The sequence below is a fragment of the Myotis nattereri genome (genome assembly GCF_964212035.1).
Source record: "Myotis nattereri genome assembly, chromosome: 3".
Lineage (NCBI taxonomy): Eukaryota > Metazoa > Chordata > Mammalia > Chiroptera > Vespertilionidae > Myotis > Myotis nattereri.
Genome location: NC_138077.1, coordinates 153,305,629 through 153,331,730, shown reverse-complemented (window position 1 = coordinate 153,331,730; position 26,102 = coordinate 153,305,629). Strand labels below are relative to the sequence as shown.

General features: G+C 42.0%; 1 protein-coding gene across 1 annotated transcript in view; it reads right to left on the bottom strand.

The window, feature by feature from the left end:
• MCOLN2 (mucolipin TRP cation channel 2) overlaps positions 1 to 18,233 on the bottom strand; it is a gene marked incomplete at its 5' end in the record, with an annotated part of 56,116 nt that extends 37,883 nt beyond the window's left edge. Inside the window, 2 exons of the mRNA XM_081088358.1 lie at positions 1,262 to 1,421; positions 18,157 to 18,233. Coding sequence (XP_080944484.1) covers positions 1,262 to 1,421; positions 18,157 to 18,233 — 237 coding nt within the window. The remainder of the gene's footprint in view (positions 1 to 1,261; positions 1,422 to 18,156) is intronic.
• Between the last annotated feature and the right edge of the window lie 7,869 nt (positions 18,234 to 26,102).

Below are 26,102 nucleotides of genomic sequence, written 5' to 3'. Positions count from 1 at the left end.
TCCCACTTCTAAAACTTTATGGGGGTATTTTTAGAAAGGTGTTTACGTTTGCGTTCCCGGAATAACATCTTTACAAAGACTTTTACATTGACAACAGAATGATTATTTGCCAGTGGAGCCAAATACCTCAAATCAGTCCTGTTTTGAAAAGAGCAAGTGTTTCAAATGCAGTTACCTAGAGAAACACATCCCTGAAAATGATTCCACACTACAGGCCCCAACGCTACATGACGATTCAAATGGCTGTTGTAATACTGGCTACAAAGAGCTCAACAATATGGACTTAAACCAAAGGTCTCAGCCCTGGCAGTATAGCTTATATGGTTGGAGCATCGTCCCAATACACCAAGGTTGCAGGTTCAATCCCCGGTCAGAGCACATACAAGAATCAACAAATGAATGCAAAAATAAGTGGAAAAATAAATCGATGTCTCTCTCTCTCTCTCTCTTTCTCTCATCAATAAATAAATAAAAATGAGCCCTAACCGGTTTGGCTCAGTGGATAGAGCGTCGGCCTGTGGACTGAAGGGTCCCAGGTTCGATTCCAGTCAAGGGCATGTACCTTGGTTGCGGGCACATCCCCAGTGGGAGGTGTGCAGGAGGCAGCTGATCGATGTTTCTCTCTCATCGATGTTTCTAACTCTCCATTCCTCTCCCTTCCTCTCTGTAAAAAATCAATAAAACATATTTTAAAAAATAATAAAAATAAATAAATAAAAATGAAGGGGGTGGGGGGAAGGTCTCAATGTAGCCTCTCTATGCTCCTTATAATGCCAGGGGCTTAGTATTTAAACATTCAGAGCACTCAGTCACGCCACTGATGAAAGGGATGCTTAGCATTCTCTAAGTCTTCAAAGTCAAACCAGTCGAAGATGCAACTTTCAAAAGTGTGTTTAAATAAGATGTATTTGGATAAAGATGAGAAAATTCAAGAACAGAGGCCACTTTGGATTGAGCATCCTGCACCAGCCTATGTGCCTCATTCAGACATAGAAACCCACACCCTGCAATACAGATCTACTGTTCACCTATAGTGAAAGAACCTGTGGAGGCAGAGCGCCATAATCCCTTACTGGAACAAGGTCGTCGTCGGAAATGAACTTCACCCTGTACCATCTGCCCTCCAGAGTCAACATCATTTTATAATTTTATGAACTTGAGTGTGGACTTCCCAGAACAAAAGTCAAGGGGCAGAACACATAAAAACACAGTTTCATCTTGGGGTAAGGAACCAACCAAACGAACTCATCGTATAAATTACCTGTGTGGTGACCATGAGTATCTTCAAAATCTGCAAAGCCAGTTTCCATGGAATCTGGTGCCTGGCTCGGTACTTTTCACAAGGGTTCATGAAGTAGAACCGCAGGTCTTTCCTCAGACATTCTTCTTTCATGTCAGAATCGAGATGAGCCATTGCCGTGCTGCCACGGAAGATCAATGTTTAAATACATAAAACAGCCTGTTCATCAGAAAGCTCCTAAGTAATACTTTCCGTTCACATGCTTTACCCACTCTTCCAAGCAAAACTCTCTCTCTCTACCGGGGCACCTGGGTTCTCTTTAGGAATCTGACAGTTATTCAGGACCCTCTAGTATTTGCCTTTTCACACAGCTACTCGTCTTATTCAAAATGGCCATTGTCAAAAATTACAAGAATGAAATTATATTTTCAAAACTCATCAATTCCTACACTTTAGCATACAGCACTCACCTGTCACTGAAGTAGTAACAGAAACTAGATGGGATATTTTCATGTACTCCAAATGTGAAATCACAGAAATTTGGTATAGACTAATGAAACTAAAGTGTTCTAGAAAGGGAGAATCTTTGTTCTATAACTTTTTGTACTGAATGAAGGATTATGTCTCCCTTTATTGATAATACATCAGTGATGATAAGATCCTAAAATGTAAATATAGTTAAGAAGTAAAAACAGCACCTCTGTAGTTATGCCTAGTCAGATATCTGTGTCCCCTTACATTAGTAAAAGTTGCTTTTACTGTTTACTGGCTCTGGACTCGGGAGTGGGCCTAGGACTCAAGCTGGGCCAAAGAGAACCAATGAGATGTGGTCACAGGACTATGATTATAACTAATGGGAGAGATGTGGTCTTTCCACTAAGTAATCCCCAAAGTGGGGTATGCAAAACAAAAGATTTAACTCTATTAATAATTAATATAACATAACATAGAGAAGGGTCACTAGTAATTAATATAACATAGAGAATAACAGTGGTATATGGTAGCATACAATTTCTAAATAAATATACACACATTGGGGATATATGCTTAACTTTCACTGTTGGATACATAATCAACACAGTTGGAGAGCAGAGACATAAAGCCTCGGCTGTGAGTCTGAAGTTCTGGGAAGTCATCTCGCCTTCACAGGCGAGCTCACCAGAGAGAGGAGCTAACACAGAAGAACAGACGACACATAGATACTAGACCTAACAACAGTGTTTGAGTTCCTGGATCCAGCTGTGCCTAAAGCCATCGTACTAATACTTTCAATTTGAGCTAATAAATACCCTTTGGCTTTTAAGCCAGTTTAAATTAGATTTCTGTTTCTTATAACAGAAAGTGTCTGGATGGTAAATTTAATAAATAAATTACATTAAGTTCAGTCAGTCAAGCTACACATTTTTAGGGAAGTTTTTATAATTGGGGGTAGGGGGTCATTCTTGGGGACCTTTTCACCTGAAATGTCTAAATGGCAATATTTTTATACTGACTTATGATCTATGTTATCTACATTGACTAACAAGTTTAAAAGAAGTCCAAAGGGAAAAGACTATTTTGAAACTTATTTTAAGACCTTTTTAAGACTTACATGCAGTTGTTAATAATTTCTTATTTTTAAAATTTTATTTTTCTATTGTTGAATTTCTATTTTTAGACCTCCTATTTCCAGAATTAGTAGGCTAGGTTACTCAGAATTTCCCTGCTTGGAAGGAAGGAAGGAAGGAAGGAAGGAAGGAAGGAAGGAGAAGTGAGAGAGGGAAGGAAGAGGGAAGGAGGAAAAAGAAAAACTATGCTAGATAAAATACATATTTTGGGGGGGAGTGGAGGAAGTGCCTTGTTAAAACACACACTCACACACAGCAAAATGGAGTTGATATTGACAAGAGGACAGTCTAAAATGGAGTTGGGAGGCTTCCAGGAAGGTGAGCTAACAGACCTCACCTCATGTGAAACTGAACTTTAGAACTGGGCTAACCCAAATGGCTACATCCTGATGCAGTTCTTGGAAAAGACTGATTCCCTGAACTCTCTATGAAGAAATAAAAGTTTCACCTAACAGTAGACATAAGCAAGTAATCATGTATAGCATAATGCAAGACTTCCTGTGAGCACCAGCCACAGATCTTTCAAAGCAATTTGTGTAGCTCCTTTAGACGCTCCCCTTTTTCTGTCTTTATAAATTCTGTTCCCTACTTTCCCCCTCAGAACACAGTTGACTTTCTACCCAAATCTATGTATCCTTGGATTGCAATTCCTAAAAAAAGACCCCCAAATAAAGCTTTTATTTTTCTTGCAGTTCTTGGTCAAAATTGATTGACAAACTGTAAAAGACTGGAGTTAAAAGCAGACAAGTCCTGGGGATCTAATGCACAGTATAGTGAATAAGATAACAATACTGTATCATTGCTAAGTGACTAGATCTTAATTATTCTCAGCACAAAAAAGAAATGATAATTATGGGATGTGATAGAGGAGCTAAGTATCGCTACAATGGCAATCACATTACATTATATAAATGTATCAAATCAACATGTTGTACACCTTAAATTTATACAGTGTTATATGTCAAATATATTTCAATTTAAAAATGAACACTTGTAATAAAGATGTTTCTAGAAATGCTTAAAAAAATTAAAGAGAACAAAGAACTCCCAGGCCAATCCTGGGGGATTTTGGTGAAATAGGAGCCCGATGACATTCATGCACATTTAGGCTTCCATCTGTGGCCCCAGGAAAGGGGAATAAAGGAACCAAGAGTTAAGGCCCAAAGCCCATCCACTGTGTAAAAGGAGATCATCCTCAAATTTAAACAGGGGCCCCAAAGAGCTGGCCCTTCAGAAAAAGTAACCAGCACCCAAACTGCCTGCCCCCCAAAATGTAGAGGACTACAGAGAAGGCTACAGTAGTTTCAAATTAAAGGGGGAAAAGGAAATTAAAAATATAGACCCATCCTGAGAGATGATGGCCAGAACCCAGCCCTTTGAGCCTCATGCTGGGCGAGCCAGAGAATGCCACACCATGAGCAAGCTCTTCAGTGGGCTTGGGACTGGGGTGGCCCTCCACCTCCCAGCGAACACACACAGGCCCCTCCAGAGGTTCGTCCTGGGACTGGAGGAGCTCTAACAAATCACTTGTAAAACACGTTAACCAGTAATAAACAAAACCAAGCACATGAGGAGTCCAAGTAACATGAAGCAATCAACTTAGAAACAGGGCCAAGTATATTGGAATCAGACCCAGATTAGAAAACAATCACGCTTACCTTATCGAAAGACAAATACAGGTAAAACTATCTATAAGACAAACTTGAGGGGAAGAAAAGAACTTTCAGAAATGAAATATAATTTACCATAATGAGTCTCATTTCACAAGAAGGAGGAGAATTTTTAAATGTTTGCCCTGCACCTGTTCTAATTACCTCTTGATTCGATCTTCCCACTTGCTAACCACTTACTGTGCTGGGCGGCGGTGCTGGGTGCTCGGAACACAATGCTGAGCAGGCTCCCTGAACCTCTGATGTTCAGTGTCCCGTGGAAGACACAGGCTTGTGAGTGCATAGTCACAAGTTAGCAAATAGCGCAGTGAATGCCGTACCACAGTGTAAACACTATTCTGGAAGTGGAGACCTAACTCTGGGGAGAAGGGTTCAGACAGCCAAAGGGAAAAGACCATAACAGTGTCAGAATATATGGAGTGGTAAGTGCTATGGGGACACTTGACCAGGAGCTTTGAGGGAGGATTCCCAAGAACAAGGTGGCATCTTAACTGTGTCTGAAAGCAACGTTCTCCCACACAAACCTTCTGATCCCCAAGAACATGGATCAGTGATGGTGTTAAGTTATTTACACTCTGTATCCTCCCAGAAGTCTTCCACTTAGGTATTTACAGAGCATAGTAATTCTTCTAGCGCTGCAATGAGTAAAAAGAAAACTGAAAAAGCTAGTATGAGAACCTTTCCCCTTCAGCTTACTAGTACAGGAGCCACTAGGTAAATATAGGATAGTGCCAGTCAAGTGTGATCAACTGATGATAGCAATACAGAAAAAAAAATAGTTTCTATGAATAATAAAGTTACAGTATAAGATTGCTGTTTTTTTTTAAATGTTTTAAAATCTTTATTGCTGAAAGTATTACAAATGTTTCCTTTTGTTTCCCATTGACTCCTTCTAGCCTGCCCCCACTCCCCACCCCAGGCCTTCACCACACTATTGTCTGTGTCCATGGGTTATGCATACATGCATACAGGTTCTTTGCTAATCTCTTCCCACCTACCCACGCATCCCTGCCTTCCCTGTAAGATTTGAGTCTGTTCCATACTTCCACGTCTCTGGATCTATTTTGTTCATCAGTTTATGTTGTTCTTAGGTTCCACATATGAGTGAGATCAAGTGATACTTGTCTCTCTCTGACTGGTTTAGTTCCCTTAGCAAAATACTCTTCAGGTCTCTCCATGCTGTCTCAAAGGGTAAGAGATCCTTCTTTTTTACTGATCCATAGTATTCAGTGGCATAAATGTACCATAGCCTTTTTAACCACTCATCTACTGATGGGCACTTGGGCTGTTTCCAGATCTTAGCTATTGTAAATTGTGCTGCTATAAACATATGGGTGCGTATATTCTTTCTGATTGGTGTTTCAGGAATCATAGGATATATTCCTAGAAGTGGAATCACTGGGTCAAATGGCAGTTCCATATTTAATTTTTTGAGGAAACTCCATACTGTTTTTCATAATGGCTGCACCAGTCTGCATTCCCAACAGCAGTGTACTAGAGTGCCCTTTTCTCCACATCCTCGCCAGCACTTGTCATTTGTTGATTTGTTTATAGCTATTCAAACAGATGTGAGGTAATACCTCATTGTTGTTTTAATTTGTATCTCTCTGATGATCAGTGACTTTGAGCATTTTTTCATATGTCTCTTAGCCATCGTATGTCCACTTTGGAGAAGTGCCTATTTAGGTTCTTGGCCAATTTTTAAATTGGATTGTTTATCTTCCTTTTTAAAAGCTGTATGAGTTCCCTATAAAATTTGGATATTGACCCTTTATTAGATGTATCATTGGCTAATATGTTCTCCTATACAGTGGGCTACCTTTTCATTTTGTTGGTTTCCTTTGCTGTGCAGAAACTTTTTATTTTGATGCAGTCTCATTTGCTTATTTTCTCTTTTGTTTCCCTTGCCCTAGGAGATGTATCTGCAAACATATTGCTACAAGTCGTGTCTGAGATTTTGCTGCCTATGGTTTCTTCAAGGATTTTTATGGTTTCACGACTTAAAAGTCTTTTATCCATTTTGAGTTTATTCTTGTGTATGGTATAAGTTGGTGGTCTAGTTTCTTTCTTTTTTTTATTATTTGCACGTATCTGTCCAATTTTCTCAACACCATTTATTGAAGAGACTACTTTTATTCCATGGTATGCTCTTGCCTCCTTTGTCAATTAATTGAGCATAATGGCTTGGGTCGATCTCTGGGATCCCTGTTCTGTTCCATTGATCTATATGCCTGTTCTTGTGCCAGTACCAGGCTATTTTGATTACAGTTGTTTTGTAGTATAACACAACTCAGGGGAAGTGAAAGTGACTGTACCATAAAACCAGTTAAGGAACAGAAATCAATGATTTCTATTACAGCGACCCATCAACTGCAGGGCAACACATGGAATAAATAAGAGCAATCATGACTCTTATGAATTATTTGTTTCACTAAACTATAGGAAATGAATGACCTGGGTTTGTGTAAGTTTAATAAATGGCACCATTAAAGACCAAAATATCAGAGGAAGAAAGTACAGTATTTGTAAGCATAAAAACAAGATTTAGAGCAGAATGAAAAGTCACCCGCATAGTGGGCTACATAAAAGCTAGCGATGCTTGAATGGAAAAGGACACAGGACTTAGTAAAGAAGCCTGAGACGGGTACTGTGGTGAGAAGTCCGGGGAAAAGCACATCAAAGCTACATGGGTCATTCAGGAAAACTATTCTTTCTCTAAATAATCAGAACCATGTGATGTCAGTTAATTTTAAGGCTATCACGTGACCAAAATAATTCCAACATTATCAAATCAATGACTGAAAGATCTATGGAAGCTTAATGTTTTAAAAAAGCAAAACAAGTTACCAGCAATTCTTAACCTATAGGAGTCATGAACCCTTCTGAGAACCTGAGAAGGTTTTTGGTCTTTGTCCTAGAAAAGTGCACACACCAGCTTCAATGATGGTACCTTGTACCAATGGCACAATCTGCTCAGCAAATACGCTAACCAGCACAGGTGCTGTTGCTTTTCAGCTTGCATGACGCTTAACCTCAAAAAGAGATGTGAAAGTTTGTTTCCAAAGCCTTCCAAAGTGGGGTGCAGGCACATAAGAGGGTTTGCAAGAGCAGTCACTGGTATGTGATAAGAAAGAATTAGGGCTTCTAACTGTATTAACCTAGCAAAGAGAAGTTAAAATTTACAAGTTGCAATATATGAATTATTACACATCACACCGACAATGCCCTCACTTGGTCAGAATGCCAGATGCCTGTGTTTCACTTGGGTATACAAGGCATCCTGGGAAGAGTGCTCGTTCCTAAAGTAGGGGGTTGATGGTGGCTCCCTCACTGTTTTTCAGTGCATCCTCACCACTTAGGGTTTATGTGGGTCCATTTAAGCATTTTTAGAGTATATTAACCCTCATTGAAAAGGGCAAGAGGCATAAAGATTATTGCAAATGCCCGGCAGGCATGGCTCAGTGATTGAGCATCAACCTATGAGGTCATGGTTCGATTCCAGGTCAGGGCACATGCCCAGGATGCAGGCTTAATCCCCAGTGTGGGGTATTCTCTCTCATCATTGATGTTTCTCTCTCTCTCTCTCTCTCTCTCTCTCTCTCTCTCTCTCTCTCTTTCTCTATGAAATCAATAAAAATATTTTTTTAGAAAAAGAATATGAACTTTCTTTAAAAATAAAATAAAATATAGGCTAAATCTACGATTGTTAAATGCCTGGCCCTACAAATATATACTGTGCCCTAACATATTAGCTAATGATACTAGAAAGTTATAATAACATCAGAAAATCACTGCATTTAGTAATTCATTTTAACATCCTTAACTGTCTCACTCCTTAAAATGTTCACTTTACCTTTTTTATAGTCCACATGATTCTGAACACAAAAATATAAATAAATACACATTCAGAGAGGGTGGACGTTCTTTTAACCAATGGGGATACGTTTTCAAAAATATTTGAGACTACTTCTCTAGTGTTTCAGAGCTCCCACCACACCGTAGATGTGGTTGTCCTTTTGTTATCCCAGCTGATACAATAAACTCATGAGCTTGGGAGAAACTGATGTTTGCTCCCCTGACTCCAACAAATAAGTAGAAAATAACCTTGACAGGCATTCCTTTTCCTACCAGACCTGTGTAGGTATCGTGTATGGATGTGGCGACACTAGAGTAGGATGTTCTTTCTAATTCACAACTAGCTCTTCCTAGTCACAGAGGATGGAGCCGGGGAGGCAGCATGAACCACTCCACCAATCTCTCCTTCTTCCTGTATCCTCATCACAGGGCATGGTACCACCAGCTTCCGGGGCCCAAACCAGGAACTGATGTCTGTGTAGATCTGCACCATCTGGTCCCATCTGCCTTCCCACTGTCATTTCCCCCCGAACTTAATTCTGGTCATAATTTTAAATAGACTATAACAAACTCTATCCCTAATTTCTGCCCCTTAGAGACAACCACTTTTCTCTAATTTTCTCAGTTATTTAATATTTCTAAATAATACTATTTTTCCTCTTTTGGGGGTTATCAATATATATCCTCCTATGAAAAATATGGATTATCTGCCCCTCCCCAACAAATACATGCATTTTCATCTCTCCATTCATCTTCCCATTAAAGTTTTAATAAAATTTTGGGGTAAATTAACATTCACAATTTTGAAGCAAATATGCAAATACTCTTCACAATTGAGCTATTAATACACCATGGCTTTATATTCTTTCTCGTAAAAAAATTTTTTTTGGAGTTAATTGTCTTTTCCCCCATTTGCTTAGTTTTCTACATCCCATCCAGAACTCTATCACCGAACTCTGGCTGAGCCTGCCAGCTCCCCTCAATTCATTCGAACAAGTTTGGGGAATCCTGTTGACTTCTTTCTCCCCCCAGGGGCTTCATTCCTGGAGCCCTCATCCTCCTGCTCCAACCTACACTGGTTACTGTCTCATCTCTATCCAGGTCCCTCAGTATGGGAATGCCCTTCATCTCCTTCCTAAATCAAGTTCCACATTTCCTGGATCCCATCTCCACCTCTTTCTTAGATCCCTCATTTCTGTGGAGAGTGTCCTTCAAACCCTTCCTGTGAAAGCAAGCCTGGAAGGTCAATTTTGAGACTTCCTGTGGCAGACACTGCTAGCTGCCTGCCCAATCTCTATCCCCCGCTCCCCTTCCTGATTTTGTTGAGGGCAAGGAATATGTCAATACTGAAGGACAGATAGTTTGGTACCAGAACTAGACAAGAACTCAGTGCCACTGTTTTCAATGTGGCTGCACATTGAGTCACCTGAGGTGCTTCAAAATACTGATGCCCAGCACCCACCCTCGGAGATCCTGTCCTTGTTGGTGTGGGTACCACCTGGACACCTGGGCTTTTACCTGTTCCTGGCTTCTCGTTGTACAAATGAGGCAACTAAGGTACCCTGAGGTTGCAACTTGCCCCCAATAACAAGAATCCAATTTTGCTGACCCCTTTGTCCAATGTTCCTCCTTGATCCCTGAATTAATATTTCTGAAGGAGTAATGGCCTGTAAGATGGTCAGGAATGAAGAAAATGTTATGTTCAAATAAAGTAATTTCAGATATAATGTCTCTTATTTAAAATGTGTGATCAGCCTGGCCGGTGTGACTCAGTGGTTGAGTGTCCATCTAGGAACCAGGAGGTCATGGTTTGATTCCTGGTCAGGGCACATCCCTGGGTGTGGCCTTGATCCCCTGTGAGGGGCATGCAGGAGGCAGCCAATCAATGATTCTCTCTCATCACTGATGTTTCTATCTCTCTCTCCCTCTCCCTTCCTCTTTGAAATATATATATATATATATATATATATATATATATATATGTTTTAAAATGTGATCATTTGTTAAACAATGGCATCCTAGTCCATAAATTCAGGAGACTTCTCAATGGTCACGTTGTTGAAATGGAAAGGAAAAAACAAGTAAAGCTACATGATCGAATGAACCCAACATTTACCTCCTCAAATTATCTTTGTGCTTCAGATTCTCTAGAGCAAACACTGGGTTTCCATTCATTCTCCTCCACTGACACACTGCTGATTCCACTTCCCAGGCCTGGACTTAATGGCTCCGCAGCATTTGACACCCTTCTCTCTGCTTCTAGAACTCCCTGCTCCCCTGGTTTTCTTCCTGCCTCACTGGGCATCTCTCAGCTATAATCCCTCATCCTGCCACCTTGGCTGCACAGTAGAACCACCTGGGGATTTTTCAAAGGTTTCAGTGCCTGGCTTCCAGGCCCTAGACATTCTGATTTAATTGGTGCCCAGGTATGAAGTGGGCACTGAGATGTTGCTAAGCTTTCCCATGATTCTAACGTGCAGCAAATACAGAGTCTGATGTTGATTTCCCCTTTTCCCCAATCCTCACATCCACTTAATCAAGTCTTCCTTCAAATACATCATTGCCCTGCCGGTGTGGCTCAGTGGTTGAGCGTCGAGCTATGAACCAGAGGGTTGCGGTTCGATTCCTGGATAGGGCACATGCCCAGGTTGCGGGCTCCATCCCCAGCGTGAGGCATGCAGAAGGCTGCTAATCAATGATTCTCTCTCAACATTGATGTTTCTATCTCTCCCTCCCTTTCCCAATATATTTTAAAATATATTTTAAAAATACTTAAAAAATATATTTTTAAAAATACATCATGAATTGGTCCCTGTGTCTCTTGTATATCCACTGCAGCCTCCCTTCTACATGCTCCATCATCTCTCCTTACAACTGCAATAGTCTCCCAATTCTCCACATTGTAGCCAGAGAGGTAATTTTTAAAGCGGAAGTCAGGTATCACTTTCCTGTTTAAAACCCTTTAGCAGCCTCCGCCTACTCTCAGACTAAAATCCAACCCTTCCACCACTGCCTAAAAGTCTCCTGCCCACACCTTCCCATGCCCTCTCTCCCCCGCTCCTCTCTACCTCACAGCCTCCTTCCTGGCCATGGAACAGCCCCTGCTCTGGTCATTGCATTTAGTTTCATTGTCTGGTGCTACTTGTATGTCTGGCTCCTTCTCATCCTGTTCTTCTCAAGTGCCACCTCTTTAGAGAGGACTCATTGAGCACTCTATTAAAAGGGACATCTCTGCCTGCCCAGTGTGATCCAGTGGTTGAGTACTAACTCATGAATCAAGAGGTCCCCGGTTCAATTCCTGGTCAGGGCACAAACCTGGGTTGCAGATTCTATCCCCAGTAGAGGGTGTGGGGGAGGCAGTCGACTGATGTTTCTCATTGGTATTTCTCTCTATCCCTCTCCCTTCCTCTCTCTAAGATCAATAAGAACATATTTTAAAAAATAAATAAAAGTTACTTTCGCCATTGCCATCACTTAATTGCCCTCATAACTGAGATCACAATCTTTATTGATCTCCCCTACAAGAGAACTTCATGAAGACTCAGTCTTGCTTAACACTATATCGCACAGCACACAGCAGAGCACCTAAAATATAACAGGTGCCCAATGAATATTTGTTGGAAAAAACAAATGAGTCAATGAATGAGACAATAACCCTGAGTACATGAACTTTTCCTTCGCCAGTACCATTAAGGTCAAATAACAACAACAAATATAATACAAATATAATAAAAGCAATATAATATAATAGAAAGTCTAAAATGTTAATATAAAAATTGAATTAAAATATATTTAAATGTATTTAGGTAATTTAGTTGCTTAGTTTACTGATGGAAACCCTATTTTGATTCAGTTAATATTCCTAAAACTTTTCCAAAGAATGAATTAGCCAATGAACTCTTATGAAATTTTGGAACTCATTGTGGAGAGTGAGTTAGAGTCCTCCCTCAAGCAAAATACAAAAATAAAACTTAGACACATTAAAAAATAAAAGAATAGAAGCATGGAACAGACTGTTGAATTTCAGAGGGAAGATGGGGGTGGGTGGGTGGGAAGAGATTAACCAAATAACTTGTATGCATTAATGCATAACCCATCGACAATAGTGTAGTGAAGGCCTGGAGGGGGGCCTAGAAGGGGTCAATGGAGAAAAAAAGGGGACATATGTAATACTTTCAACAATAAAGATTTTTTAAAGTAATAAAAATAAAGCATAAAATACAGACCTAAATTTATGCATATATGTATATGTATATGTATGTGTATGTGTGTGTGTATATATATGTGTGTGTATGTGTGTGTGTATATATATATGTGTGTGTGTATATATATATATACATATATATGTAATTTAACATGCCCTTCTAAGAAAGACACAGAAGTCAGAAGCCATGAAAATGACTGACAGATCTTAACACAAAAATTTGACTGGGAAAAAAGGTCTGCAATATATTTAAACAGCAAAAATTTACTCTTACTTGTAGATAGTTCCAAATTATTAATAAGAAAAGCACAACCCAATGTAATAACTGGCAAAAGATCTGAACAAGCCAGTAAACATGTAACAACACTAATGATAAAAAAGAAAAATGTGCATTTTTGAAGGGCACTTGGGCAGTTCCTAGAAAAATATCTGTATTCTAGAAATCAAACTTCTATGGAATTATATTACAAATGTTAATTAAAATAACCAGTCAAAATGATGATTACAAAAACATTCATTGTAACTTTGTATTGACTTAAAGATGTCTGTGGTATATTGTTAAATTTTTTAAAGTTGTAATGTAAATACATTGAGATTCCATTTTTCAAAAAATGCTGATATTTATATCTGTATTGTAGACATTTTAAAAGGCTAAAGGTCCAAACCAGAAAAAAAAAAAAAATCTTGCTACTCTCTCTGAAATAGTATTAGGGTCATCTTAATTTTCTTCAGGTTTTCCATATTTTCTTGATTTTTTTTGGCAATTAGCATGTGAAATCTTGAGCTATTATGAGTTAAAATAAGCTATTTCAAAAAGAAAGGGTCAAATAATAAGCATCAGGTAATCAAGCATTTCCCCAACCTTAGTTTATAAGTGGTGAATGGGTGGTGGAATGCAGAGACTGAAATCCAGTGTTTCCACAACAAGGACCATGTTGGCCCAGGGTGAATGACACTGCAATCTGGCAATTGGAAGATTTTATTTAGACCAACCTCAAGCAACTCCCACATCAGATTTTTGTTTGTTTGTATTTTTATATATTTTTATTGATTTCAGAGACAAAGGGAGAGAGAGGAAAGAGAAGCATCAGTGATGAGAGAGAATCACTGATCAGCTGCCTCCTGCACACCCCCTACGAGGGATCGAGCCGACAACCTGGGCATGTGCCCTGGCCAGGAGTCAAACTGTGACCTCCTGGTTCATAGGTGGACACTCAACCACTGAACCACACTGACCGGGCAGGTGTTTTTGTTTGTTTGTTTTAATTTATTCTAAATTCCTACAGCGGACTGATTAGCTAATGGTTTGCTAATCTCACGAAAGAGGGAGAAAAAGGAAGAGAATCGAGGAGAGAGAGAGATGTGTCCAGTTCTCTGAGGCTCTGGGGTAGTTGAGACCCAATTAAAGGAAGTAAAAAAAAAAAAAAAGTCAGAGAAAGAAACTTTAGTTACCTTCTCAGCACAGCTCTCAGAACATAAAATCAAAACCATGGGCCAGTCTTCTCCTGAGAAGCACCCAGAAGAAAGACTGTAGGGGCTTCGCATTTCTCGCAAGGGCCACCCATAAAAGATGAGCTTGCTACACGCTGTAGGAATTTCCCTAAAGAGAGCCATGCTGCTGAGTTCCCATTCCACCTCCTCCCATCCCCACGGGCTGTCTCGGGCCGGCAGGAAAGCAGAAGTACAGCCACACATTTTGAAAGTGCTGGTTGTGAACAAGCCTCGCCCCCTTTGAAAATACATCCTGAGGAATCAGCTTTCTGGGTCAGAAATAAGAAAAACAAAACTCTATTTTCTCAGCCAATACCGGATTTCAAATGCAGTTAAAGCTGAAGATGATGACTGGAATTATGGCATTTCTTATAGTTTTCTTTCTCTAACATTTTCAGTGTGTGCCCAGTTTAACAGGTCATGCTAATAACACTCTGTAAGTAAATGTAAAATTAAAAGAAGTTATAAAATTATAAATAATATTTTTTCCTCAAAACATTGACTGAATTTACCTTATTTTCGGACAGGCCTCCTTCAGTGTCCGTTGGGAAGTCCCTAAAGTCACCCTATTTCTAGCAATTCCCTCGGGTTGCTATAGGGAAGTGATGGCAAACCTATGACACGCGTGTCAGAGGTGACACGCGAACTCATTTTTTGGTTGATTTTTCTTTGTTAAATGGCATTTAAATATATAAAATAAATATCAAAAATATTAGTCTTTGTTTTACTATGTTTGCAAATATCAAAAAATTTCTATATGTGACACGGCACCAGAGTTAAGTTAGGGTTTTTCAAAATGCTGACACACCGAGCTCAAAAGGTTCGCCATCACTGCTCTAGGAGATACAATTTTCTTTAAAAGTCCACCATTTAAATGGTGGTTCTTCTGTAATTACAGACACCAAAGATGATTTCCCAGAATCCTTAGCCTCACTAGTCACGTTTTAGACGGAAACCGCGGGATTTATTCCAGGGGAGATGATAAGATTCAACCTTCAGAGGAGAAGAAAGGAAGCAGTCCCTCTGGCTAAGGGCTTGTCACCCTGGGGAGCAGGGGGCAGGGGCCCACACGCAAAACAGAGAAACCTCAGCTACAGGCAGGATGAGGGAAGTGGGAAGGAAAAAGCCCAGAAGACTGCCAAAGTAAGCAGACAAGTAAACAAATAAACAGGCTTTAAAACACTTGATAGGGAAAAGAATACTGCAGTTTGACAAAGAAAATGAAGTCTGAGAATAAAATGGCTTTTCTCATAACAGGTGCTATAAGAGCTCAGCTGATTTCATTCTTCAGAACTAAGGTCAGACTCCAGGCTTCAGCTAAAGGTGACTAACAGCCCAGCCTCAGGAAGATTCCCCTTTTAATCTTCATAGCCAAAGGGGTTTTCTTTGATCACTGTTTTTACTTTGAAAATTGTGAAGCCACCCGTTTTAAGAATTGTCTTATTCAGGGTTTCACTTTCCTACTAGAGACCTAGCCAAAGAGATTAGTTTCTGAAGACGGTCGACCCTGACTTGGTTCTGTATTCTCTGCCACTATGTTCAGAACTTCTCTCTCCCTATTCTTCTTACCAGTACTTGCTTCTTTGTGATATTTCATATGGCCCTGCTGGTGTGGCTCAGTGGTTGAGCGTCGAACTATGAAACAGGAGGTTCATGGTCAGGGCACATGTTCCAGTTGTGGGGTTCGATCCCCATTGAGGGGCATGCAGTGGAGGACGTACAGGAGGCAGTGGAGGGATGCAGGAGGTAGCTGATCAATGATTATCTCTCAGCATTGATGTTTCTCTCTCTCTCCCTCTCCCTTCCTCTTTGAAATCAATAAAAATATTTTTTGAAAAAGATATTTCATATGTATTATTTTGTTTAAAATACTTTTGATATGCTTCTCCTTGAGAGAAAAGAATGAGGCCTCTTTAAGCACTGCATCGGGGATTTATCACCTTTTAACTGCAGGAGGTTAAATAAAATTGGCGCTATTATTGTGGCCTCTGCAGGGGAATGGCCAGGGGAAGTGTGGGAAAGGTGCCTGGTGTTGAAGGGTCCGGGCCACGGAGCCTGGTTTATGGGAAGTTCTCATGAAAGGAGAGGGGAAGTTTCTTGGCAATGAGAGTTTGACTAGCCTTAAAGTCTGAAGAGGAAGATGAGCTAAAATGTTGAGATTGCTGGGCTCAGTAGGAAGAAGCTACCAGATGCCCCTAACCTGTGCTGTTTGGTTAGCGCATCACAAAGGTGGTGAGCAATTTCTAAAGTGTGAAGTCCATATCCGGCCTCTGGGGAGGAGGTTGTTGGCCCCTTCAACAGAAAATATCAGAATCTGCGTCCTGACACCCACAGCCCCTCCTACCTCCCCCTCACTGACCCCTTCTTCCATTCTCAGTTTACAAAGACACGCAAGCTTCTGTTGTCCATTGGTATTGAACATAGTATTTTTCAAATTTGTATCCCTTCAAAAGCTATTTATAGGCACACCCAAATGTGTGTCTTCCCATGCTGTAAGAATGGGAACTTCTGGAGATTCTCACTGGATACGATAAACCGTTTAAGTCCTGAAGGAAAGGTGCTAAGAAAAATACTGGACTTGAGGGGAAAAGATAGAAAGGTAACAGCCCCACACCCACCATCAGAACAAACCTGCTTATCAATGTAAGCAGAAGACAGTGGGTGAATGAACCCTGAGTCAATTTGCTCCTCACCTGTAAGGACAGCCCTTTTAGGAAGGAATATGTATCTTCTACCCATCTGCCCCATTAAATAGACACCCAGCATTAAAGGATATAATTTATAAGATACATGATACCCGGTTATTTTGTTGCAAAAAGTTGCACCCAAGTTACGTCTTCTAATTCAAAATTGGTCTTTCAAGAGTCTACAAAAAAATGGCCCACTTGCTTGGGATGAAATACTCCTCTGGGCGGCCACGAGGGATCCAGCAAATCCTCCTCTTTGACGTCTGGCTTTCCTTGCTAGCCTTAAGCCCACTTTATAATATTGCCAGCGCTGTGCAGGCAAGGCAGGGAAGTCTCTCTTCTATTTTAAGAAAGTTTAACGACCCACCACTAGATTTGTTTTGCAAGCAGGGAACAGGGAGCCAAGGCCCCAAAGCCCCTTTTGTACTCATCAGGCCCAGACGCAGCCCCAGGGCTGGCTGGTGGCAGCTTTGACCACTGACGTGGGGCCCCGGGGAAGCGCCGCTGGCTGCACTGTACCCTTTTCATGCGGCAGAGGCCTTGAGGTTAACCACACTGCAACCCTCCCACCTGAGGAAAAGGCCTGTTTGTTCCGGAAGACAGAGCCCAGCCTCCCTGAACTAGCTGCTGGCAGTTAACCTGAGCGTCCCGGGGCAGCAGGACGGCTCCAGTCTAGACAGGGAAAGCCGAAAGCCGTCAGGATGTCTGCAGGGTCCCACATGCCCAAGGGCGCAGCTCCCGCGCCTCGCCTGACGGTCACCCCGAAAGGGTACAGTGCAGCCGGTGGCGCAGCCGGGGGCCCCACGTCAGTGCTCCAAGCTGCCACCTCTGTCGGGCTCCCTGGCCTGGGGCAGAGGACAGCCAGGCCGGCCTCCGCCTTCCAAACTTTCCACGGCTCTCGGGTTCGGAGCAGCAAACACCTTCCTGGCACAGGCAGGTCGTCTAGACGGACCGCCTCCCTGCTTCGGGCGCATCCAGGAGCCTCCACCAACCCCAACCGCCCCCCCCCCCCCCCGGCCTTCGCCCTCTTCTTACCCTCCTGCCGCCGCGCAGACCTCAGCCCCGGCGGACGGGCGGGCGGGCGGCCCCCGGCGCGCTGTCAGCGGGGCCGGCGCCGGGCTGCGGGCTGACCTGCGCTCGCCCCGCCCCCGGCCCCCACCTCCGCCCCGCCGCTCCCCTCCCCGGGGAGACCTTTTCCTGGGAGACTTTTTCCACGTGTCGCGAGCCAGTCTCTCAGGGAGGCGGGAAGCCGCGAAGCGGCGCCAGGAGCCGGAGGTGGGAGACGGAGAGGAGGCGCGGGGCGCGAAGGCCGAAGGGAAAGCAGCCGGGGAAGGGGGCGGCGGTGGCATCTCCGGGAGGGACCGTGGGGGGATGGGCCCGTGGCGCGCCCCGGGGTACTGACCTGCGGCCCGGCCCCCAGGACAGGCCTGGGGCTGTGCTCCACACGGGCAGGTCCAGCGCCTCCGCTCCGCGAGGCATGGTGGCCCCCGCGCCGCAGCAGAGGAGCCGAGGGCGGGCCGCGGCACCTGCCTGGGCCGCCGCCCGGCGCCCACGCTCACGTCGGGGTGCCCCGCGGCCGGCCCGCGCCGCCGCCTGCTGGTCTGCGGCGGGAGGACAGGGAGCCGCGCCTCCGAAGGGGTCTGGGCGCCGCTGTGCACTCCGCCCCCCGGCGGCGGGGCCGCGCGTCCCAGCCCTCCAGCCTCTGCCGCCGGCCTCCCTTCCCGAGGTCTCCGCGCCCCTGGCTTTCCTGCCCGTGCCAGTGCCCATGCCTTTAGCCGCGTCCCTTTAGATGCGTTCAGGGCACACTCGGAGCGCCACGCCGGGTGCTGGACACTGATGCACGGAGCAGCACCGGCCCCTTCCCTGTGGGACCTCACGCTCGTTGATAGTTCATTCGTTGCAGCGCGGTGGGTTTTTGTTGGTTTGCTTGCATGTGTTTCCGACGTGCACGTTCACAAAACTCCGTGACCAGGGTCCTGTTTCAGGGATGTTAAAAGAGCTTCCCGCGCCCAAGGGAAAGGAAAGCGAATCGCCCTCTGGTTGCGTGGGGCGGCTGGAGCGGCCCCCGCGCGGGGAGCGAGTCCGCGTGGCCCCTGCTGGCGCCCGGGGACGGCGAGACCCGCACCTCCAAGCCCGGGACTCGCTGAGCCCGGCTCCCGGCTGCAGCCTCCGCGGCTCTTTGCTCCGCGTGCACGAACGGAAGGTGCCTGTGGGAAACCCGACGTGAATCTTAGAGATGAGGGTGGAGGGCTCCTGACCAAATGCCATGTTCCGCTGAGGGTGGTGTTGGCCTGGCAGTTTGGGCCCAGCCAGCAAGCTCCTTCCGAGGGCGTCGGCTATGCCTACTCGTCAGGTGGCAGCGGCAGCTACTGCAGGTCCCGAGTTCCAGGCTGTTTGGGTCGGCGACTGTTCAAAAGGTCTGTGGGTGTAGCCAGGGCAAACCCGACTCTGCCGAGTGATTGGTATACATATGCATCTCCAGGTGGGAGCAGTTGGACAGAATAAGGTACATTAAAGCACACACAATTGACTCTCTTTTGAAAGTCACTTCCAATAGGCAAAGATGCCTTATTTTAGAGCCCCTTTCATCAGAGGTGCCTACTGGGTACAGGCGGGCTTGAAGGATCCGTTTATGTAGTCACAGTCGCCGAAGGCGGGCGCAAAAGCGGTGTGGTTAGGTTCCTTTTTAGAAGAAACGGGAGCGGAAATGTTACAGCGCTGTCCTTGTGGGCAAGGTGGGGATGCTTGGGGGGGGGGGGGGGCTGTGAAGGAGGCGGACAGTGGTTTCACTGGAGAGTGTTGGAGGAGGAAAGCCATCATGAAGGAACGATCCTAGTAACCTCAAAATGCAAGGACACCGCGAGGGACAATCATTCCTTTAAAGGGATTGTAAAGTGGGATAACTTTTTTTTTTTTTTTTTGTATCAGCACACTTCTCATTATAAGCCCTGGCAATTCTACACAATAGCGTACCAGCAGGTAGTTAAAAAGAAAGCTAATTGTTAATATTGCATTTACTAAGAACGTTTACCACACGCAAGGGTTCTGCATTAGAGACCTGAGTATTTGAGCGCCTACCAGGTAGGCAGATTGATTTTCCTGTTATCTCATTGAATGCTCAGCACGCTGTGCTGTCATCTCTCTTTTGAAATGAGGAAGTGGTTTTAGAGAAGTTGAAGTTACTTCCCGGAGGTCACCAACAGAGTGTGTAGTATGCCCAAGATTTCTGTTCCGTGGTTGAGTCTCCAAAACGTTTATTCTCAGGACACTGCTACACTGACGACATGGTGAACAGTTGCTGCCCTCCAGCAGCTTTCCTGATCTGGAGAAGTTTCTGTCAACAACTGCACACCTGTAACAACCTATAAATAGTTGCACAAAGTGGAGCCAAGATGCATGTACATAAACAGCCAAATGCATGTGTTATCAACATGTAAAAGAAAGTAACTTCTTATAGAACCCTGTTGAGGGAAAATAGTTGCAAATGGGAGCTCCGCGTATTGAGATATTTTAATGTGCCATTGAAACATCTTATTGAAGCCCACTCTGATTCAGGAGGTCTGGGAGAGGACTTGAAGTTTTGTATTTCTAACTAGAAGTTACTGACACTGCTGGTCCATGCACCGCTCTTTAAGTAGCAATATTGAACTAGAGAGTATGAGGGATTTGAGGATGGAGCAAAGGGGAGGAGAGTGAGAATGGGAAATACTTGAGCCCGATGGCTGTATTATACAACCTGAAAGCAATGAATTATAGTTTCTAGGTACCTAATCGAATCATTCTGTAATTAGTAAGTTAGATCGCAATAGGCATGATGTTTCTCACTTTCAAAACTCAGTGCTTATGGTACATCCCAGCTCACATTTCTCACTGGCAGTAATGGTCATTGTTTTGTGCTATGCTTTGTTTCTTTCAAATACCTGTGTTCTGTTCTGTACTGCATAGTACAAAAAGCTATGCACCCAGACTCAAATCTGTAATGACCAGTAACCACATAACACAAGGACCTTGTGCTCAATAGTGTACTATACCAAGGAATTTTAAATTTATAGACCTGGAATTTCTCTAACAGGTTGCCTTCATATGAAAGTTTAATTGATTTACAATGTTAAATGGGGAATTTTTTTAAGTCTAGGAAGTATAAGACAGGCTAATAGTAAAAATGCATTAATTTTCTGGGATAGGCTGGCAAGAATAATATTCACTGTGAAGTTTATGTGGAGAAAATACAAGCAAAATAGGAGAAACACTGCCGCCTTTTATTTACTTACTGTTCACATCCTTTCCGATTTTTATTGACGTGCAAGCAGTCTTTGTACATTGTAAATATCAATCCCTTGCCAGTTGTAGACATTGTAAATACTGTATCTCCTTCCAGAATTCACCTGTATCATCTTTGTCCATGGTGTTCTTCCTGGAATGGAAGTTCTTACTTGATATTATGAAACCAAGATTAAGAATATTAATCCACATGACTTGTGTTTTTGCAATCTTAAGGAGGGTTACTCAACCCCTGAGTCACAAATCTTTTTCTGCATTTTTTTTTCATTATTTCGTTTTTATTTACATTATTTCTCATCAAAGTCCATTATACTTCAAATTTGCATGTGGTGAGAGATAGAAAGGCAGCTCAAGTTTTCTATGTAACTAAGTCAATTTTCAGCAAATTATCTTATGAATCAGGGGTTAACAAACCTTTCTTTAAAGGGCCAGGCAGGAAATATTTTAGGCATTGGGGATGTACTGTCTCTGTTGCAACCACTCAGCTCTGCTTTTGCAGTGTGAAGGCAGTCACAGACTATATGTAAACAAAAGAGAGCACTTGTGTTCCACATATCACAGAGTATTATTTCAATTTTAAATAATAGGCTTTCTTTTCAGTTCAGTTTTAGCTTCACAGCAAAGTTAAGCAGAAAATAAAGAATCCCCATATACTTCCTGCCCCCACACATGCAGAACCTTCTCTACCATCAACATCCCACCTCAGAATGGTACATTACCAATGAATCTACATTGGCACATCACCCAAAGTCCGTACTTCACATCAGGGTTCACTGTTGCTGTTGTACAGTCTATGGGTTTTGACATGTATGTAACGACATGTATCCACCAGTATAGTTTCATACAGAATAGTTTCCCTACCTCCTATAGACTGAATATTTGTCTCCCCTCCGACCCCCCACTCCCCACCCCAGCAAATGCTTATGTTAAATGCTAACCCCCAATGTGATGGTATTTGGGAGTGGAGTTTGGGGGAGATGATTAGGAAGAGCTCTCATGAATGGGATTAGTATTTTTATAAAAGAGGTTCCTTGCCCACTTCCACCATGTGAGAACACAGCACATACACAGCTGTTTATGAACCGGAAAGCGGGCTCTCACAAAGTATCAGGTCTACTGGCACCTTGATCTTGGACTTCCCTGCCTCCGGAACTGTGAAAGGTAATTTTCTGTTGTGTATAAGCCACCTTGTTTATGTCATTCGGTTATAGCTGCCCAACAGGATTATGACACTGCCCTAATAATCCTCTGAGCTCTGCCTGTTCATTTCCCTCCTCCTTGACAACCCCAGACAACCACTTTTTACTGTCTCCATGGTTTTGCCTTTTCCAGAATGTCATATAGGTGGAATTACACCATATGTAGCCTTTCCAGATTGGCTTCTTTCACTAAGTTATATGCATTTAAGGTTCCTCCATGTCTTTTCATGACTTGATAGTTCATTTCTTCTTAGCACTAATATTTTATCATCTGAATATACCAGTTTATGTCTCTATGCATCTACCAGTCTAGTTTCATACAGAATAGTTTCACTACCTCCTATAGACTGAATGACATCTTGGTTGCTTCCAAATTTTGGTAATTATGAATAAAGCTGCTATACACATCCATGTGCAGGTTTTTGCATGGACATGAGTTTTCAACTCAATTGCATAAATACCAAGGAGCACAAATGCTCTATTGTGTGGTAAGAATATAGTTTTGTAAAAAACCGCCAAACTCTCTTCCAAAATGGCTACCCCATTTTTGCATTTCCATAAAAGCTCATGTTGCTCCACATCCTCATCAGCATTTGGTGTTGTTAGTGTTTTGGAATTTGGTTATTCTAATAGGTGTATAGTAGCATCTCACTGTTGATTTAGCCGCAATTCCCTAATGCCATATAATGTCAAGCACCTTTTCATATGCTTGTTTGCCATCTGTATATCTTCTTTTTTTAAAAAAAAACAAAAAACTTTTATTGATTTCAGAGAGGAAGGGAGAAGGAGAGGGAGATAGAAATATCAATGATGAGAGAGAATAATTGATCGGCTATCCCTCCTGGGGATCCAGCTCACAACCAGGCATGTGCCCTTGACCAGAATTGAGCCTGGGACCCTTCAGTTTACAGGCCAGTGCTCTATCCACTGAGCTAAACAAGCTAGGGATGTATATTTTCTTTAGTGAGAGGTCTATTCAGGTTTTTGGCCCAGTTTTAAATCAGGTTGTTTTTTTCTTGTTGACTTTGAAGAATCCTTTGCATATTTTGTATAATAGTGTTTATCAGATATGCCTTTGCAAATAGTTTGTCCAGTCTGTGGCTTGTCTTCTCATCTCTTGATGGTATCTTTTGCATGGTATCTTAATTTAATGAAGTTTTATCTTCCCTCCACAACCCCTTCCCCAGATTGTGCTTGCTGCTGCATCTAAAAATATCATCACCAGCCCTAGCCAGTTAGGCTCAGTGGATAGAGCATTGGCACAGACTGAAGGGTCCTGGGTTTGATTCCAGTCACCTCAGTTATAGGCTCGATCCCCAACCCTTGTCAGGGCACATGTGGGAGGCAACTAATCTATATGTCTCTCTCACATCAATGTTTCTCTCTGTCTCTCCCCCTTTCTTCCACTTTCTCTAAAAATCAATGGAAAGATATCCTTGGGTGAGGATTAACAAAAAATAAAAATGAAACTATTAAAAGTCATCACCAAACAAGAACATCTTTTAGGAGTTTATAGTTTTTCATTTTACACAGACATTGATGATCCATTTTGAGTTAGTTTTTGTGATGGGTGTAAGCTTTATGTCTACACTTATTTTTGTGCATGTGGGTATCCAGTTGCTCCAGCACCATTTGTCGAAAAGACTATCTTTGTCCTTTGTCAAAAATCAATTGACTATATTTGAGTGAATCTATTTCTGAATCCTCTATTCTGTTCCATTGATCTACTTGGCTATTCTTTCACCAACACCACTTTCTGGATTGCTATACTTTTATAGGAAGCCTTGATGTTGGGTAGTGTGTTCCAACTTTGTTCTCCTTCAATATTGTGTTGGCTATTTGGGGTCTTTTGCCTCTCCATGGAAACTTTACAATCAGTTTGTCAATATCCACAATATATATCACTGGAATTTTGATTGGGATTGTTTTAAATCTGTAAATCAAGTTTGAAAAAACTGACATCTTGACAATATTGAGTTTTCTTATCCATGAACATGGAATATTTCTCCAACTAATTTTGTTCTTTTATTTCTTTCAAAGGAGTTTTGTAGTTTTCCTCATAGAGATCTTGTCATGTGAATTTTAGCACTCAATTTTTGAGGTTTGAAAAATCACCTAGAGTTTTTAATTGCTATTACATTGAATTTATAGATTAATTTGAAGGAATTGAATTTTTACTATGTTAAGTTGCCCCCACTCATGAATATATTATCTCTGCAATTATTCAGACTTTTTATGTATTGTAAAGTTTCTCTGAGACGATCTGGCACATTCTACCTTGGGAAAATTGCTGGATAATTTCTAATTTTTGTTTCTATTGTGAATAATTTCTTTATCTTTCTAGAAGCTTAGGAAGTTGTTAACACTAGATTGCCCAAGGAAGTCATTTTGACTGCTTTTTAATTTCAATTAGAAAAACAATGATGTATATAATGACACAATTTCTTAGAATTTTGTGACATTTTGTACAACATATAAATGCGTTGTAGTTACCTCCCCCCTCCTTCATTTCCGGTATATATATGTGTATTATACCTATATTGCCCAAAAGCAGTCATTTTGACTGCTTGGAGGGTGGGGGGGAATTTTAAATAATCAAATGACTCTTATTATTGAATTGAGTAAATTTCTTATATGACCAGTTCGGCTCTGTATTGAAATAACAGTTTTCATTTTTTTTTCGATTACCGTCACATGATAACACAAGTACATGATAAATTGTCGATACTTGATAAGTTGCAGTTGCTCAATAAGCTAAACTAGTACTTGTTATTCGAATCTTTATGCAGTGATACTTGTTCTAATAAGTTGTTTATTTTATTTCTTTTGTGCCCTAAATTCATGAAAGAAATGTCGAATAAAAGTGAGTTATTGGAAAAGCTAAGGAACATAAGTGAAGAGTGCTCCGATGTCATTCTGTCGCGATGCAGTCATTTTGACTGCTTTTGGGCAATATAGGCGTATACTAAATTTCCGTCTTTCTAGTGTTAAATTGATCTTACATACAACAACCTTACTGAATCTTTTAATTAGTTTTGAAAATTTGTTAATTCTATTAATTTTCTATGTAGACCACCATATCATCAATTAGTGATAATTTTATCTTTTTTCCCTATTCCATCACCTCTTTATTTATATGTATTAATTCAACTTGAAAATGGTATGCTGGGACAAAAAGATTAAAAATTCAATATTTATTAGATTTCTCAAAGCCTTATAAAACTAATAGAAGAAAATGGCATCTAAATTAAAGAAAATGTGCATCAACAAAATCAAAATTTTCCTAAAAACAATGGTAACAGACAACACAGATTCTACGATAACTATTTTGATGTCTATAAACTCTTTTCCTTGGGATTTCTCTCTTGACGAATGTGGTCAAGAAACAGAAGGCCAGTCTGAGTCCTGAAGCGTATGGATGGTTCCCTATTTGTAGCCCCAACACAGGGATTTAGCTGTTTCTGGTCCAGCTCTGAGCCATGCAGCCACCGCGAACCATTTGCATCAGAATTACCTTGAGTGCCTGATAAAAATGAGTCCTGATCTCACCCTCAGACTTGAAAAATAAGAAATCTTTGCTGCACATCCACCATTTTAATGTGAACCCGCCCCTCCAATGATTCTGTCTACAAGCTTGAGAATCATGATGTCAGGGGCAGAGAGCAGAGAACCTGACCTCTAGACAAATGGACATCACCAACCAAGTCTAATAGCCCCCCTCCCCTCCTTGCTGCCCAGTCTAGAAACCTGGGAGAAGAAAGGGAGACTTCTATTCTCCAGTCCTTCTTATAAGAACTTTGACATTCTTTATGGCACATACACGTAAAAGGAAACCATGAAAACCACCGGCCCAGAATTTATCTGCCTG